At 43.8% G+C, this 13352-nt stretch overlaps 1 protein-coding gene across 4 annotated transcripts in view; it reads right to left on the bottom strand.

Annotated features, from left to right (window-relative positions):
• VAPA (VAMP associated protein A) overlaps positions 1 to 9865 on the bottom strand; it is a 37459-nt gene extending 27594 nt beyond the window's left edge. The window contains exon 1 of one of the 4 annotated variants that reach the window (XM_082353801.1): positions 9568 to 9865. In XM_082353801.1, coding sequence (XP_082209927.1) covers positions 9568 to 9646 — 79 coding nt within the window. In that variant the 5' untranslated portion in view covers positions 9647 to 9865. Of the gene's footprint in view, positions 1 to 6453; positions 6491 to 9567 lie in introns of those variants that run through there. The other 3 variants (XM_082353802.1, XM_082353803.1, XM_082353804.1) reach the window with 3 other exon arrangements.
• Between the last annotated feature and the right edge of the window lie 3487 nt (positions 9866 to 13352).

The raw sequence follows: 13352 nt of genomic DNA, 5'->3' as shown, positions 1-13352 counted from the left end.
AACATGGGAAAATTATCACAATAATATTAACTAAAAAATATAGGATATAAAAGAGTCATACACATGGGCTTCCCTGGTGGCACAGTGGTTGAGAATCTGCCTGCCAATGCAGGGGACACGGGTTCGAGCCCTGGTCTGGGAAGATCCCACATGCCACGGAGCAACTGGGCCCGTGAGCCACAATTACTGAGCCTGCGCGTCTGGAGCCTGTGCTCCGCAACAAGAGAGGCCGCAATGGTGAGAGGCCCGCGCACCGCGATGAAGAGTGGTCCCCACTTGCCGCAACTAGAGAAAGCCCTCGCACAGAAACGAAGACTCAACACAGTCATAAATAAATAAATAAAGGAACGTGAATTTCTTTAAAAAAAAAGAGTCATACACAGAAAAAATAATCAACTGTTAACAGTGATTATTTAGGGACTTCCCTGGTGGTCCAGTGGTAAGACTCTGTGCTCCCAATGCAGGGGGCCTGGGTTTGACCCCTGGTCAGGGAACTAGATCCCGCATGCATGCCGCAACTAAGAGTTCACATGCCACAACTAAGAAGTCTGTATGCCGCAACTAAGACCTGGCGCAGCCAATATAAATAAATAAATATATTTTTTAAAAAAGAAACTGGTTATTTATAGGTGGTAGGATTGAGTAATTTTTATTTGCTTTATACTGTTCTATGCTTTTTCAACTTTCTACATTAAGCATTGATTTTATAATCAGAAGGGACTGTTAAACGTGAATTCATATTACCTTAATTTGTTCATAAAATCTTTTATTTTTAAAGTGGGGGGGGGTGGGGACTGAAAAGATTCAGAAAAAGCTATCTTTTGAAGGTGCTGTTACTGAGATTTTTCGCAGTGGGAACAGTACTTAGAAAACAAAACCAAGGGATTCATCTTCCCCTATAAGCTATAAAAGTAAAACCTGTTCACAGAGAAAACAAACAGAAAACACACTCCATGATGTAAAGGTGCTCTATACCTTTAAAGGTACAGCAGTCACTCAAATTCATGTCAGATTATCCAAGTACCAAAATAAAAATATGTATGTATATATACACACACACGTGTAAATATATATGGATGAGTATATATGGAAGTATATAGCTACAAAATAAAAGGCTGTCAAAATGTAGGCCCATAAGAAATCTGTCAATTTATATTACAAACCAGTACTTTAAAGCTCTCTCATATTAACAATTCTTTAACATAACTATTTTTAAAAATGGCCACTGAATCCAATCACATCCTTTAAAAGCTGAAACGTAAGTAACTAAACATCTCATTCATTTAAGCCTGAATTTTGAAAACAGTACCAAATGTTCGAGGTAACTATCCTAGAGAACTCCCCAAATGCCAGAGAAAAGTAGCTAAGCTAACTATGGTATACTGGGACTTCCCTGGTGGCACAGCAGTTAAGAATCCACCTGCCGATGCAGGGGACACGGATTCGATCCCTGGTCCGGGAAGATCCCACATGCCGCGGAACTACGCCTCTGCGCCAAAACTACTGAGCCTGCGCTCTAGAACCCGCGAGCCACAACTACTGAGCCCACGTGCCACAACTACTGCAGCCCGCGTGCCTAGAGCCCATGCTCTGCAACAAAGAGAAGCCACCGCAATGAGAAGCCCGTGCACCGCAACTAAAGAAAGCCCGTGCGCAGCAATGAAGACCCAATGCAGCCAAAAATAAAATAAAATTTAAAAAAATAAATTCTATGGTATATTAATGACACGGCATCAAAAATGGTATTTATAAAAATTTAAGACATTAGTTGAGGTTATTTTTATAAAGTGAAATATGTGTCACAGTCATAAAGTTGAACACAGTCTCATAAATGTTGAAGTCTAATTTTATTTAAGCAAGGAATTTTATTATGAAGAATAAAATCATACTTAAGCGTTGATTATAAAGATGAAAGCAATCTCAGTGACACAGGACATGAGGTACAGCTGGCCTCACAAAAGGCTGCATTCAAGAGAAACTGATACTGGAACCCCAAGACCTCTCTTGCCTGCTTTCCTCTCCCTGTTCTCTCCCAACTGGCTACTTCTGCTTGACATGGCCCAAATCAGCCACTGTCTCCAAGTCTCTGTGACCTTAAAATTCTAAAACCTATCGTGTTTAAAGAGGAGGCTTCAACATTGTGACTAGCCAATCATCAGTATGTCTATATTGGCTGGCCTTGGGCGAGGTGCCCACCACTGAACCCTCCGCACTGTCTGGACGAAGAGGGATCCTGTGAACTTACACGCTGCTTAGACCTACTTGCCTCTAATACAGTCTATGGGCAGGGCCCATTCTCTGAGAAATAAATACCCCAAACTAATCTACCACGCTCTCACAAGAGACCACCAATTGATCCTAACAGTAAGAGCCCAATGAAACTTAACAGATGTATGTACAGTTAGTTATAAATTAGATTTGCTTTCAAACAAACATGATTTTCTACTTGTCTTTATATGCCTTGATTTCTGAACTGCTACGGTATAGTTACAGACTTGTTTTCTATTGACCTTATATAACTGCTTTATTATTAAAAAAAAAAAAAAGACTTCAGCCTGTATAAAAGGCTTAAGTTATTAATAAAAAATAAAACAAAGTATTACAGGTAGGACAAACGAGACTTTTGATATAACCTCTCAAAGTACTGAGTCTAATAACAAAATAATTTTTTTCTCTTACCATTAAAGGCACTGAATGTTCATTGCAGAAATCTTGGAAAACACAGAAAAGTAAAAACGTGAAAACAAAAGCATCCTAAAGTACAGCTAATGACTGCTAACGTTATTTTCTTTCTGATCTTTTCCCTCACACGTATTACCATAAATGCACTCATACTTACGCAACTTTTCAAGGGAGGGATAAGGCGGTCATCACCAATCAACTTAACATCACTACAAGTTGGACAACCAGACGTTATCCACACCTGATGTGACACAATTCTATCTATGCAGTATTTTTACCAAAAAAATACTGAAACCTGAATCTTCAAGCCCTTAAATCCAACTCCAAATTTACAGGAACTACATACCAGAAATATCAATATAGGACATTCCACTGGACAACGACCTGGTCTTTTCAACAAGTAAATGGCATGATAAAAAGGAAGTGGTGGAGGCACTGTTAAGATAAGACGACCTGGATACAACAGCCGCATGCAATGCATAGACTGAACAAACCAACTAAAAACCAGGACTGTAACTGGGAAGATTTCAATAGACAAAATATCAGATTATTGAAGAATTATTTTTGGTTTTATTAAGTGACAATGGTGTCATGATTCTGCAAAGAAAATTACCCTTTTTTTGTTTATTAGAAATGCAAGCTCAGATATTTAAGCTTGAGATGCTAACAGCCAGAATTTGTTTAAAATACTGTGGTAACCCCACCCCCCCAAAAAAACACAGTAAAATACTAATAATCATTAAACTTAAGTATATATGAAATTATTAAATTTAAGAGTATAGAGGTTTCGTTAAGTGTATAAAGGTTTTTATAAATGTTTGAAAGTTTTCATAAGAAATTTTAAAGAGTAATTTGAGTCACATTTCAGTTATAATAAACCCAGTAAACAAGCATTTGCAAAAATAACCCCCTCTTGCATTTAATTCTTTTTTTAACAAGAATTTTTCTTTAGTAGTTATACAAAATAATATTACATTTTGTGGTCTGTAAAGTTTAATAAACTGGCGAACACGTAATTTTCTTTTAAACCAACTTTTTATGAAAGAAAGTAGGATCCATCCTATATTAACCACTATCTCCTCTGAAAGACAGGAGTTCATTGAAGGGTCGGTCAGTCAAGATAGAAAAGCAACAAGAAAAAGAGAGTCAGGAAGAGCCTCTGAGAAAATAAAAGGGTCCTTGCTAACAAACTCTCTTCACAGACCATCTGTGTATGGTTAAGGAAGGTCTTAAAGGAAATCTAACAGGTAACTAGTACAGTAAACCAACAACAAAATTACCAACACTAACAATCACAAAATACCAAACTTTGCAGAACTTAACTCAATCAAGGTCTCCCAATTCTTTACATATGTAAAGAGAAAAACTGTGTTTTTCTTTTGCAGGGAAAAATTGTGTCTTCCTTTTGCACTCAACTGTCATATACATTCACAAACCCTGACAGCCCGACCACCACCCAAGAAATCACCCAGTCCCACTTCTCACTTAACAAATGAAAAAGGTGAAGCATAAAGAATGAACAATGTATCTATCGTTAGTCAGCTCTTAACAAAATACCCTTTTCTGTAACTACAAAACTCTGAAAACACAAGTACCTGCAAAGGCAGATGAAAAACCCTACTGAAAAGAGATCCAAGACAGAAAACATGAATTACAGGAGAAATCATCTGAGTCTTATTAGTGCAATCAACACTCACTGGACAATCATCCCATGCCAGATCTTGTTATTATGGACATAAAAATAAATGAGCATATCCTCAAGTACTTTACAGTACAGATTGTGAGAGAAAAGTACGTAAACATAAATACTATACAATGGTGAGTGCTGTAACTGCAGATAAGCACAAGCTTGGATAGTGGCATGAAGAAGGCAGTGACCAAGTGGCCTGGGAAAATCAAAGACAGCACAAGAGGAAGGGGCTCTTGAAGTGGAGAAAGCCTGCCTGACAGGAGGGAGGACAACACTCTGAAAAGAGCATCTGGAGAGGCTTGCAACAGCTGAAAGCATCTGGAGAGATGCTTTCATATAACCAAAGCTACGGCAGAAGAGAAATGAAGAGGCAGGCGGTGGATGTGGAGCTTTGTCAAGTGCATAATGGGAAAATGGTGCAGGTTCTTCAACCCAGGGAGCAACGGTATCAGGTGTGCACTTTTCAAAGGGTAGTTCTTTCTAGCATCCGTGTAGACGACAGGCTGGAGGGAGGGGATGCTAGAGAAAAGGAGACCAGCTGCTGACCAGTAGAGGAAAGAGAGTCACCTGAAGCAAAGAAATTGGCCAAGCCCAGAGCTCTCCCGAGTAACACGCCCGTACCACCAAAGGCCTACGATTCACCTCCTCGTGACAACCCTGAAAGGACCTAAATGTAGCTAACCTGTCCAAGGAGATGAGGACCTTCCTCTCCCACTCCTCCTGGGTAAAACGCACCCGTTCTCATGAGACAGCCAGGGCTTGTTCTCCCCTCTCTGCAGGTGTGTAAGCCAGAAATCAGAGCCTTCAAGACACACTCTCCCAGTGCACACACCTAAGAGACCCCCGGGTCTCACCAGCTTGACGGTCTTTAACTTTTTGCATCTCCAACACCACCCCACAAGCGGTCACCTCTTGCGTGGACAGCAGCAGCTGCCTAATTCATCTCTCCCTCCCATATTACTCCATATTGCTACCAGAAGTGTGTTTCCTTAACTACAAATATGACATCACTCCACTACCTCCACACCTGTACCGTCTCCCCCTTAACCTCAATGTAAAAAACCAGTTTGGGATATGCGCAGTTTGAGATGTCTGAGCAACATTCAAATCCAAATGTCAATAAGTAATTAGTATGTATTCCAAAGGTGATTTTAAGTCTGAATTCAACACAGATTTGGGAGTGTACCAATGTGTGCAAAAAGAGAGCAAGGAGGGGAAAGAGAAGCCCTCAAAACAAGGAAGCCTGAACAAGGGAAGTTCAGAGTGAGATAAAGTTGAAACCAAGTCAGAATCTCAGAAACATGAGCATTTAAGAAAAAGGTCACAAATGAGACAGTAAAGAGCAAAGAAGAAAACCAGAAGACAACTGTGTCACAGAAGGCAAAAGAATCGAGTTTTTAAAAAGACGAACTGTCAATAATGGCAAGTGCCCAAGAGAGATCAAAGCAGAGAGAAAGTGGCAGTGGTCACTGCAGCAGCCATCAGGAAGCAGGGAGGACAGTGGACAGGAGGAGAGGAACAGGGAGACGGGGAACATGAACTACTTTTCCAAGAAGTCTGACTGCAAAGGAAATGAAGCACAGGAGGGGCAAGTACCACAAGGAGCTGGGAGTCAAGGAAGTATTTTGTTGGCTTATTTGTTTTTAAAATGAAAGACTTAAGTGCATTTTTATGTTTAAAGGAAGAAGCCAGTGGTTGAAAACATGACCGAGAAAATATCTGATGGAACATGGTCTGAGTCATGAAAGACTTTTACCTTAACCAGCAAAAATAACAGAACAAATAAGCTTAAATATGAGAAGGGTTTTTCTTTCTCAGAGAAGAAAGTGTGGACGTGTGCCGACGAACAGGTGCAACAAGAGGAGACAGCACATCACGGAAGGGCTTGTATGTCACACTAAGACTTAGGCTTTTATCTGGTGGGCAGTCGAGAGCTCCTTGAAAACTGTTAAGGAATAGAGTAATAAGACAACCATGTCCTATTTGGGGGGGGGGGGGGGCCAGAATCACCCCAGGGATTTGATGTAGCCACTGTGAAACAGGAATGATCTGAAATACCTAAAAATGTGCCAAATACCCACCAAGAGGAGGAGTATTCCCCATCCTCACTCAGGCCTCCTCATCGTGATGTGCTGCTATTCAAAGATGCTTTGGCTGACACACTGCAGGTCCCTCGTCACTCAGAGAGCTTAGTTTTCTTTACTGATGTTACTGTTATGGGCCACCTTCAATACAATGGTTTTGGTCTATTTTCCTCTTTCTCTGATCATTAGGAGGAAGAATACATTCACAATTTATTTTAGCATTTTCTAAACTTTCTTCTCCAAACTCTCCTCCAGAATTATTAACAGGCTGGAAAAATAAAATGTTGTATAATACAAAGGAAGAAATTTTATAATAGTAAATAAACATTTTAAGGACCCACCCCAAAAAAGTCTCTCACATGTAATATCAAATTTCAAATCTGAATTCTACATCAAATTACTGCCAGGGCTTAAAAAACAGAATTTGAAAATATCTACCTCTTTTTCGTTACTAATGCAACAAAAGAACTACTTTAGAATTCATGACATCATTCTAAATGTATTTTCATATAAACAATTGTAGAAAACAATAAACTTCAATAAAATATTGAGGTATGTAGAAAATCTATTAAACTGCTATCTGCTTCTCCACAATTGTGCAAAGTGATGATAATTCATATCAAGATGACTTTGTTATGCATATAACAAAAAAATTCACCACCCAATCTCAGAATGATTAAATGACTCACTCTTGGAGAAACCATCTTAATCAAATGTAAAGTCAAACTAATTCAAATAAACCTACCAGCAGGTGACATTTTGCAAAACTATCCTTTAATAGACTTTTACTTAAACTGAAAATTACGGGTAATTCACGGTAAAGTTAAATGACTTTTTATACCACCATCAAATGAAGCATAAAGAGATTGCTGATTCTAACTGAGTCTCCTCACTTAGTGTTGAACTGCTCTTCGGAATACAGAGAGCTTTCCATCAGAGCAATCTATTTACCTTTGACTAGAAGAGTAACTTTTATTAAGAAGTTCAAATGACACCAGATGTCACCTCCCAATTCATCCTACCCCTCCTCTTTCCCAATCCTCCCCATTACCCCACTTTCAGACCGAAGCACACAGCAACCCACTGGGTATTTAAGTACAAGCCAACCTTCTCTCACATCAGTAAAGGAGCAAACCATTCCCTTGACCAGCCCTCCCCCTTCCCCATTTGAAAGCAAGCTGCTTCCTAAAGCAAGACGGGAGGAAGGAAGAAGGGGTTTCTTTCCTCATACTTGTTTTGCCTCTGTTACAGCATCTATATGTCTTTTCCATCTAGGAGTTCTTCAAGGGCTGAGATAAAACCTAGCACATTTTACTGTTGTTAATTGTATGCTTACCCCATTAAACCAAACTAACTGTGGACCTTCCCTCTACCTTGCTTACCACTGAATCCCCAAAAGTAAGCTGATACCTGCTGAATAAATTACTCATTGTTGAATACTCTTAATCAAATATAGAGATGGCACAAAGCTTTTTTTTTTTAAGCTTTTTTTTTTTTTGATGTGGACCATTTTTAAAGTCTTTATTGAATTTGTTACAATATTGCTTCTGTTTCATGTTTTTGGCGGTGAGGCATGTGGAAACCTAGCTCCCCGACCAGAGATTGAACCCGCACCCCCTGCGCTGGAAGGTGAAGTCTTAACCACTGGACCACCAAGGAAGTCCCGGCACAAAGCTTTCACTAGTGTTTGCTAAGTAAATGGCCCAAGTGAATGTGTGTCCCTATAAAATTTCCAGTGAAACTCTTTTTTTTTAAAGTCAACTTATGTCCAAACTTTAATACGTCCTGTGAACTACTTTCATCCATAACACAAGAACCTGTTCTATCATCATAGCTAGTAAATCTTCAATACCTGAAATGAGTTAACTATTTGGCAAGTCACTGTGTAGGGTTTTTGGTTGTTTTTTTAACTTGCCTCTTTGCTATTACTAGTCTCTTACTATGGAAACATTACAACTTCTCTAAGCAGAAAGCGTCAAACTCTGCGAACATTTCCTGACCTAAAACTAGTTTTAACGGCATCCAAGTCCCTTATGGCAACACACACAGGTTAACCAGAAGAGAAAACTTCCTCTGTAAACTCAGCCTCCCAAAAAATAAAAGCAAAATCCTAAAGTTCTCGGAAGAACCACACACCATAAAGGTTTATACTAAATTCCTCTACCCTAAGATAATAGCTATTTGAGTTAGGTATTATCTAAATCATTACATTCATGATTCCCCAAAAGTTTTTTTTTTCCTTTCGCCTACAACTATGTAAAATCATGCCGCGCACATAAACTTGCTACAATAAAATGCACTTAGCGCCTCTCAAAATATTAATATTTCGTGGAGTTGTCTTAAAACCGAATCCTTACCTAACAAGCAGCTCACTGACATTTCCGTTCAAAGAAATTCGGAAAAGCACTAGAGCTTCCAAAATGAAGGCTTTATACAATACTCCTCTCATAACGTCAGAATACAACATTTTAAAACTCCTAAAGCTATTTAAAGCGTTTCCTATGGAAAGCAATCTGTTTTCCTTTCGGACTCAACCTTGGACTACAACGAGGGATTTGATTTAAGCACTAGAGCGGCCACACATCTCATAGGCTCCGTGCTCGGAAGACTCCCTGAATTAAGGACAAGATACGGACTCCTGCACAAGCGGATTCGGTCTCCCCGTGACGGGAGCTGGAACGAACCCCGCTTCCCCGCAGGCTCCCCGCACGCCCTCAGCATCCCCAGGAGAAACCCCCCCGAGAAGCTCCCTCGGGTCCCGCAGCCCCAGAGTCCATGTGCAGGTGTCGCCCCGGCGCAGGTGTCGCCCGGCGCGGAGGACGTCCGGCCGCCTGTCCCCGCTGACGCAGAGCCCGGCCCGCGCCCGGCCTCCCGCCCCACCGCCCACGTCCGGACCCCGCCCCGGCCCGCGGGCCAAGGACGAGGCCGCCGCCGCAGCGAGGCGCCCGCGCGCCGCAAGATGGCGGCGGGCGCGCGGGGCGGGAGGAAGCAAGGGAACGCGCACCCCCGCGGGCGGGGCCGAGCGCGGGCGGCGGGGGAGGGGGCCCACCGGGCGCGGCCGCCACCCCCCCGCCCGCCAGTCCGCCCCTCCCGCCGGCCGCCCCTGCCCACCTTTGAATTTGAGGTCTGTGGGCGGGTCGAGGACCAGGATCTGCTCGTGCTTCGCCATGGCCCCGGAGGCGGACGCCATCGGAGACAGCGCAGAGCGGGGGCGCGCCCGCGGCGGGTCGCTGGCTGCGGGCGGGGGGCGGCGGCGGCGGCGGCGACTGCGGCGCGGCTCGGCCCGACTTGACGCGGGGCCAGCGCTCGGCTCCCGAACCCGACGCCCGCCGCTCTGTCGCCGGCTCGCTGGGCCGCCCGCCCGTCCGCAGCTCCGGGTCTCACAACTGACTCAACCCCACACCAGCCGCCGCGGCCACGCGCACTGCGATCCTCGGCGCCCCACGTGACGCCTCTGCGTGCCTACGTGCGCGCCCCGGCGGCTGCGAGGCCTCGCGCCCGGCCCGCCCTCCACGCCGCCCCGCGCGGCCGGCTGCTGCGCCTGCGCGCTCCCGTCCCGCCGCGCTCCGATCCCAGCCCAGCTGTCAAGGGAGCGGGTGTCGACGGGGCGGAGCTCAGCTCTGGGGCACCGATGCGGCGCGCACGGCGGGGCGGAAAGGCGCAATCCTCGGTCCCGTTTAGCCGCAGTTAGGGCTGCGAGACTGGAGAACCCGCTACGGCAGCGAATTACCATCTCCCAAGCGGGAATGCCTAATAGCAGAAGGAGGCGTGGTCAGGCTTGTTGACTACAACTCCCAGCATGCTCCGCGTGGGGCGGGGCCTCCGCCGGAGCTGGTCCCCCTGCGGCGCTGCGCGGTGTTTGCTGGGAGTTGTAGTAGCGGCTGTGGGCGGGCGGGAAGGAGAAGGGTCGGTTGGAGGCAGGGGTGGGGCGCGCCAACACTCATTTTGGTTCCCAGAGGGTGTCTCGTTTGCGCTAAAAAAGAAAAACAGCTTCTGGAGACTGACCCGAGGTTCACCTGGTTAGAAATATAGAAGATGCCCTGTGGAAAACATGCGTGGATCTGTCAGCGTGCTCCCTAATTCTACCCATCCCTCCGTCGGTAGAACTAAATTCTGTGGCTCTCCAGTCCAAGCTCTCCTCCTTCCTGAATTCTCTCCAGTAATGCAAAAGCCGAAGAGGAAACACGCCTCCTTTAAGAAGCAGACGCGTCGTTGGGGATCTGACGAGGCACACGTTATCAAACTGGAAATAAAAGTCAAAATCTACAACGTTTGTTGCCGTTATCTGTTCTTCAGTTTTGATTGATAATGATAAGCCCAAACCAAAACAGTGTCACGTTCACATGTTGGCAACGAATTCCATCTGCAGCATTTACGGTAGCCTGTAGTAAACTGAGTCGAAGGAGAAAAATCCCAACAGCAAAGTTGCTGACCAATCTTTAACGGATTGCCAGGGTAATCGGGGACAAGAACATGAAAAAGATGAATGTGCCGTAACTAAACCGTTACAGTGCTGCTCAAATTCAAATCCCTAGGAAGCACCACGAAACAAAGGACAAACTGATACCGCTGCCATGAAGGAGCAGCCCAGTGGGTCTAGAAAACAAATGAGACAAATGGAACCACGGCCTAGGCGCGGCACAAAGTCTACGTTCTCACAGCAGTCCAGCCATCCGAGCCCAACTGGGAATAGCTTTCCAGAACAGCCAACCTAGCATTCGTACCAGACTGTGCCAAAGGAGAGCAATGGAAAACCTCGGAGGATGGGAGCGGTTATTAAATAGTTTGAAAAGCTTATTCTAAATTTACATCTCCTTTGAGTTCCTTTTATTCACAAAATTATCTTAAAATTTCAGTTCTCATTAAAGAATACACAAATTCTATGTTTACCAAAAGAGGCCTTAAGGTTAAAAAAAAAAAGTTTAGGTTGACAATCCCTTCAAGGGATTTGCTCCCACATATGTTTAGTCGTGAACAGACAACCCTAAAGCTGTCACAAACTCCTTTTTTCTTTTCTTTCTTTTTTTTTTTTTACTTGCCTAAGAACTCTTATCCATGGGCAAGTTAGCCTGGCTGGACTGGCTCCTCCACGGCCAGATGGACACTTGTCTTCCCAGCAAGCTAACTGGGAACCCCAGTTAGCAGGCCCAGCATGCTGAGGGCTTTGCCAGTCTCTCCCCTGTGGGGCAATGTTGGCGTGTTCACCGTGAGTTCAGGAGGAAGCCGAAATTGGATGTATTCCAGTTTCCACGTCTATATCATTCAGAAACCTCTGCCCATTTCACTTTTTCTCTTCACAGTATCGCTTCAAAAATGGTATAGAGTCTAAACCTATAAGAATCTACAGATCTGGTGGTCTAAGAATACATGAAACTTCTTTGGAATAATTCGCCTATTACTATTTTAGAGCACAGCATACCCTCATTCAATAGCACACTATTTAAGTGGTTTGTGCTTTGGTATTAATACCTTTCTTCTAACAGTTCCAAGAACTTTACAAACAACACAGCTACTCAGGACAACCTTATAACAATTAGCAAGTGTTACTTTTCTTGTTAAATATGGAAATGAAAACACAGGTGAGAGCATCTTATGTCAGTAAATAGAGGGGGGAGGGAGGTGGGGAAGGGAAGTAGCCCAATTTTCTACTCTGTGCATTTTTGCTCTTCCCAAAGCCACGAAAAATGACACCCAGAAGTTATTAAGGCAACAATTTTAAATGTAATTGACATCTATTGTTTGGAATGGAGAAACAGGGGCCCAATGTTCATTGCTCTTTTTACATTGATTAATGTGGCTACATAAAGATCCCTTACTAAGGTATTAGCAAAAAATATACTCAAGCATATTTCTCTAACTCCCAAGTTTTCATGAGTCTAAGAGGTACAAAGTCCTTGAATATTACTTCAACCTACTTGAATCATCAATAATTTTCACCTTTGCACAGATTATCTCTTGTGCATTTGGCAATAATAATAATAATTTAAAAACCACACCAATTTCCAGTATAAATGGTAACAAAGTACAACTACTTTCTTCTCCATAGTTAAATATGTTAACCTTTACTCTAGAGGTGGTCTATAATTATGAATTTGTTTATGATCAATCCTCTGCATAATTCAACTCAGTAAACATTTAAATGAGCGTACCTTCAGCAGACAGTCAGGCAGAAGGATACAGAGTACAGGCTGGGTTCAAGCACCATTTTCTGCTGTGTGGTCATAGCAACTTACTTCACCTCTCTGTGCCTGTTCTACATTTGTAAATTGGGAAGGATAACGAAACCTACAACCGAGGTTTGTTGTGAGAATTAAATGAGTTAATACACACAAAGAGCTTAGAATAGTGCCTTGTTCCAGCACTGTTACCTTATCAATGTTAAATGTTAAATGATTGCTGTGTCCGGCATGTGGGTGATTCAGTGGTGAGCCAGTAAACATGGTCTCTGCCCTTATAAGCTTACATCCAAGCAAGAGAGACGAATATGAAATAGCTCCTTTGCAAGTAGGATTCTGTTCTTGGAATAAGTTCGACCAGTGAGTTACACTCCTGGGATATTTGAAAGTGAGACGGAGGCCGGCTTTCTGCCCCTGTCTGTTTTCTGCCGAGGCAGCCGGGGACCTGGAAGCTTTCTGCAGCAGCGTTCCAGCACTCAGTCACTAGCTTCCTGTATCCAGAGGCGGTAAGTTGTTGCAGGGTCAGCAGGAGCAGCGGCTCCTGCCTGAGAGCAGCTTCCAGATCCCTGGGTCAGAGGTAGAACGTGCAGCATGGGAGGGAGCAGCTGCCCTGTGGGGCGGCTCAGTCTGCCCCTGGGAGTCATTCCTGGAAATCCCGCCCCTCCTCCCCTCCCCACACTGTGTAAGCACCTAATTCCCCCTGTTGCGTTGCTTCCTGCC

Source organism: Balaenoptera borealis, assembly GCF_965194805.1.
Source record: "Balaenoptera borealis genome assembly, chromosome: 14".
NCBI classification, from domain to species: domain Eukaryota; kingdom Metazoa; phylum Chordata; class Mammalia; order Artiodactyla; family Balaenopteridae; genus Balaenoptera; species Balaenoptera borealis.
The sequence above is the reverse complement of the archived record's forward strand: the minus strand, read 5'-3'. Positions and strand labels throughout refer to the sequence as shown.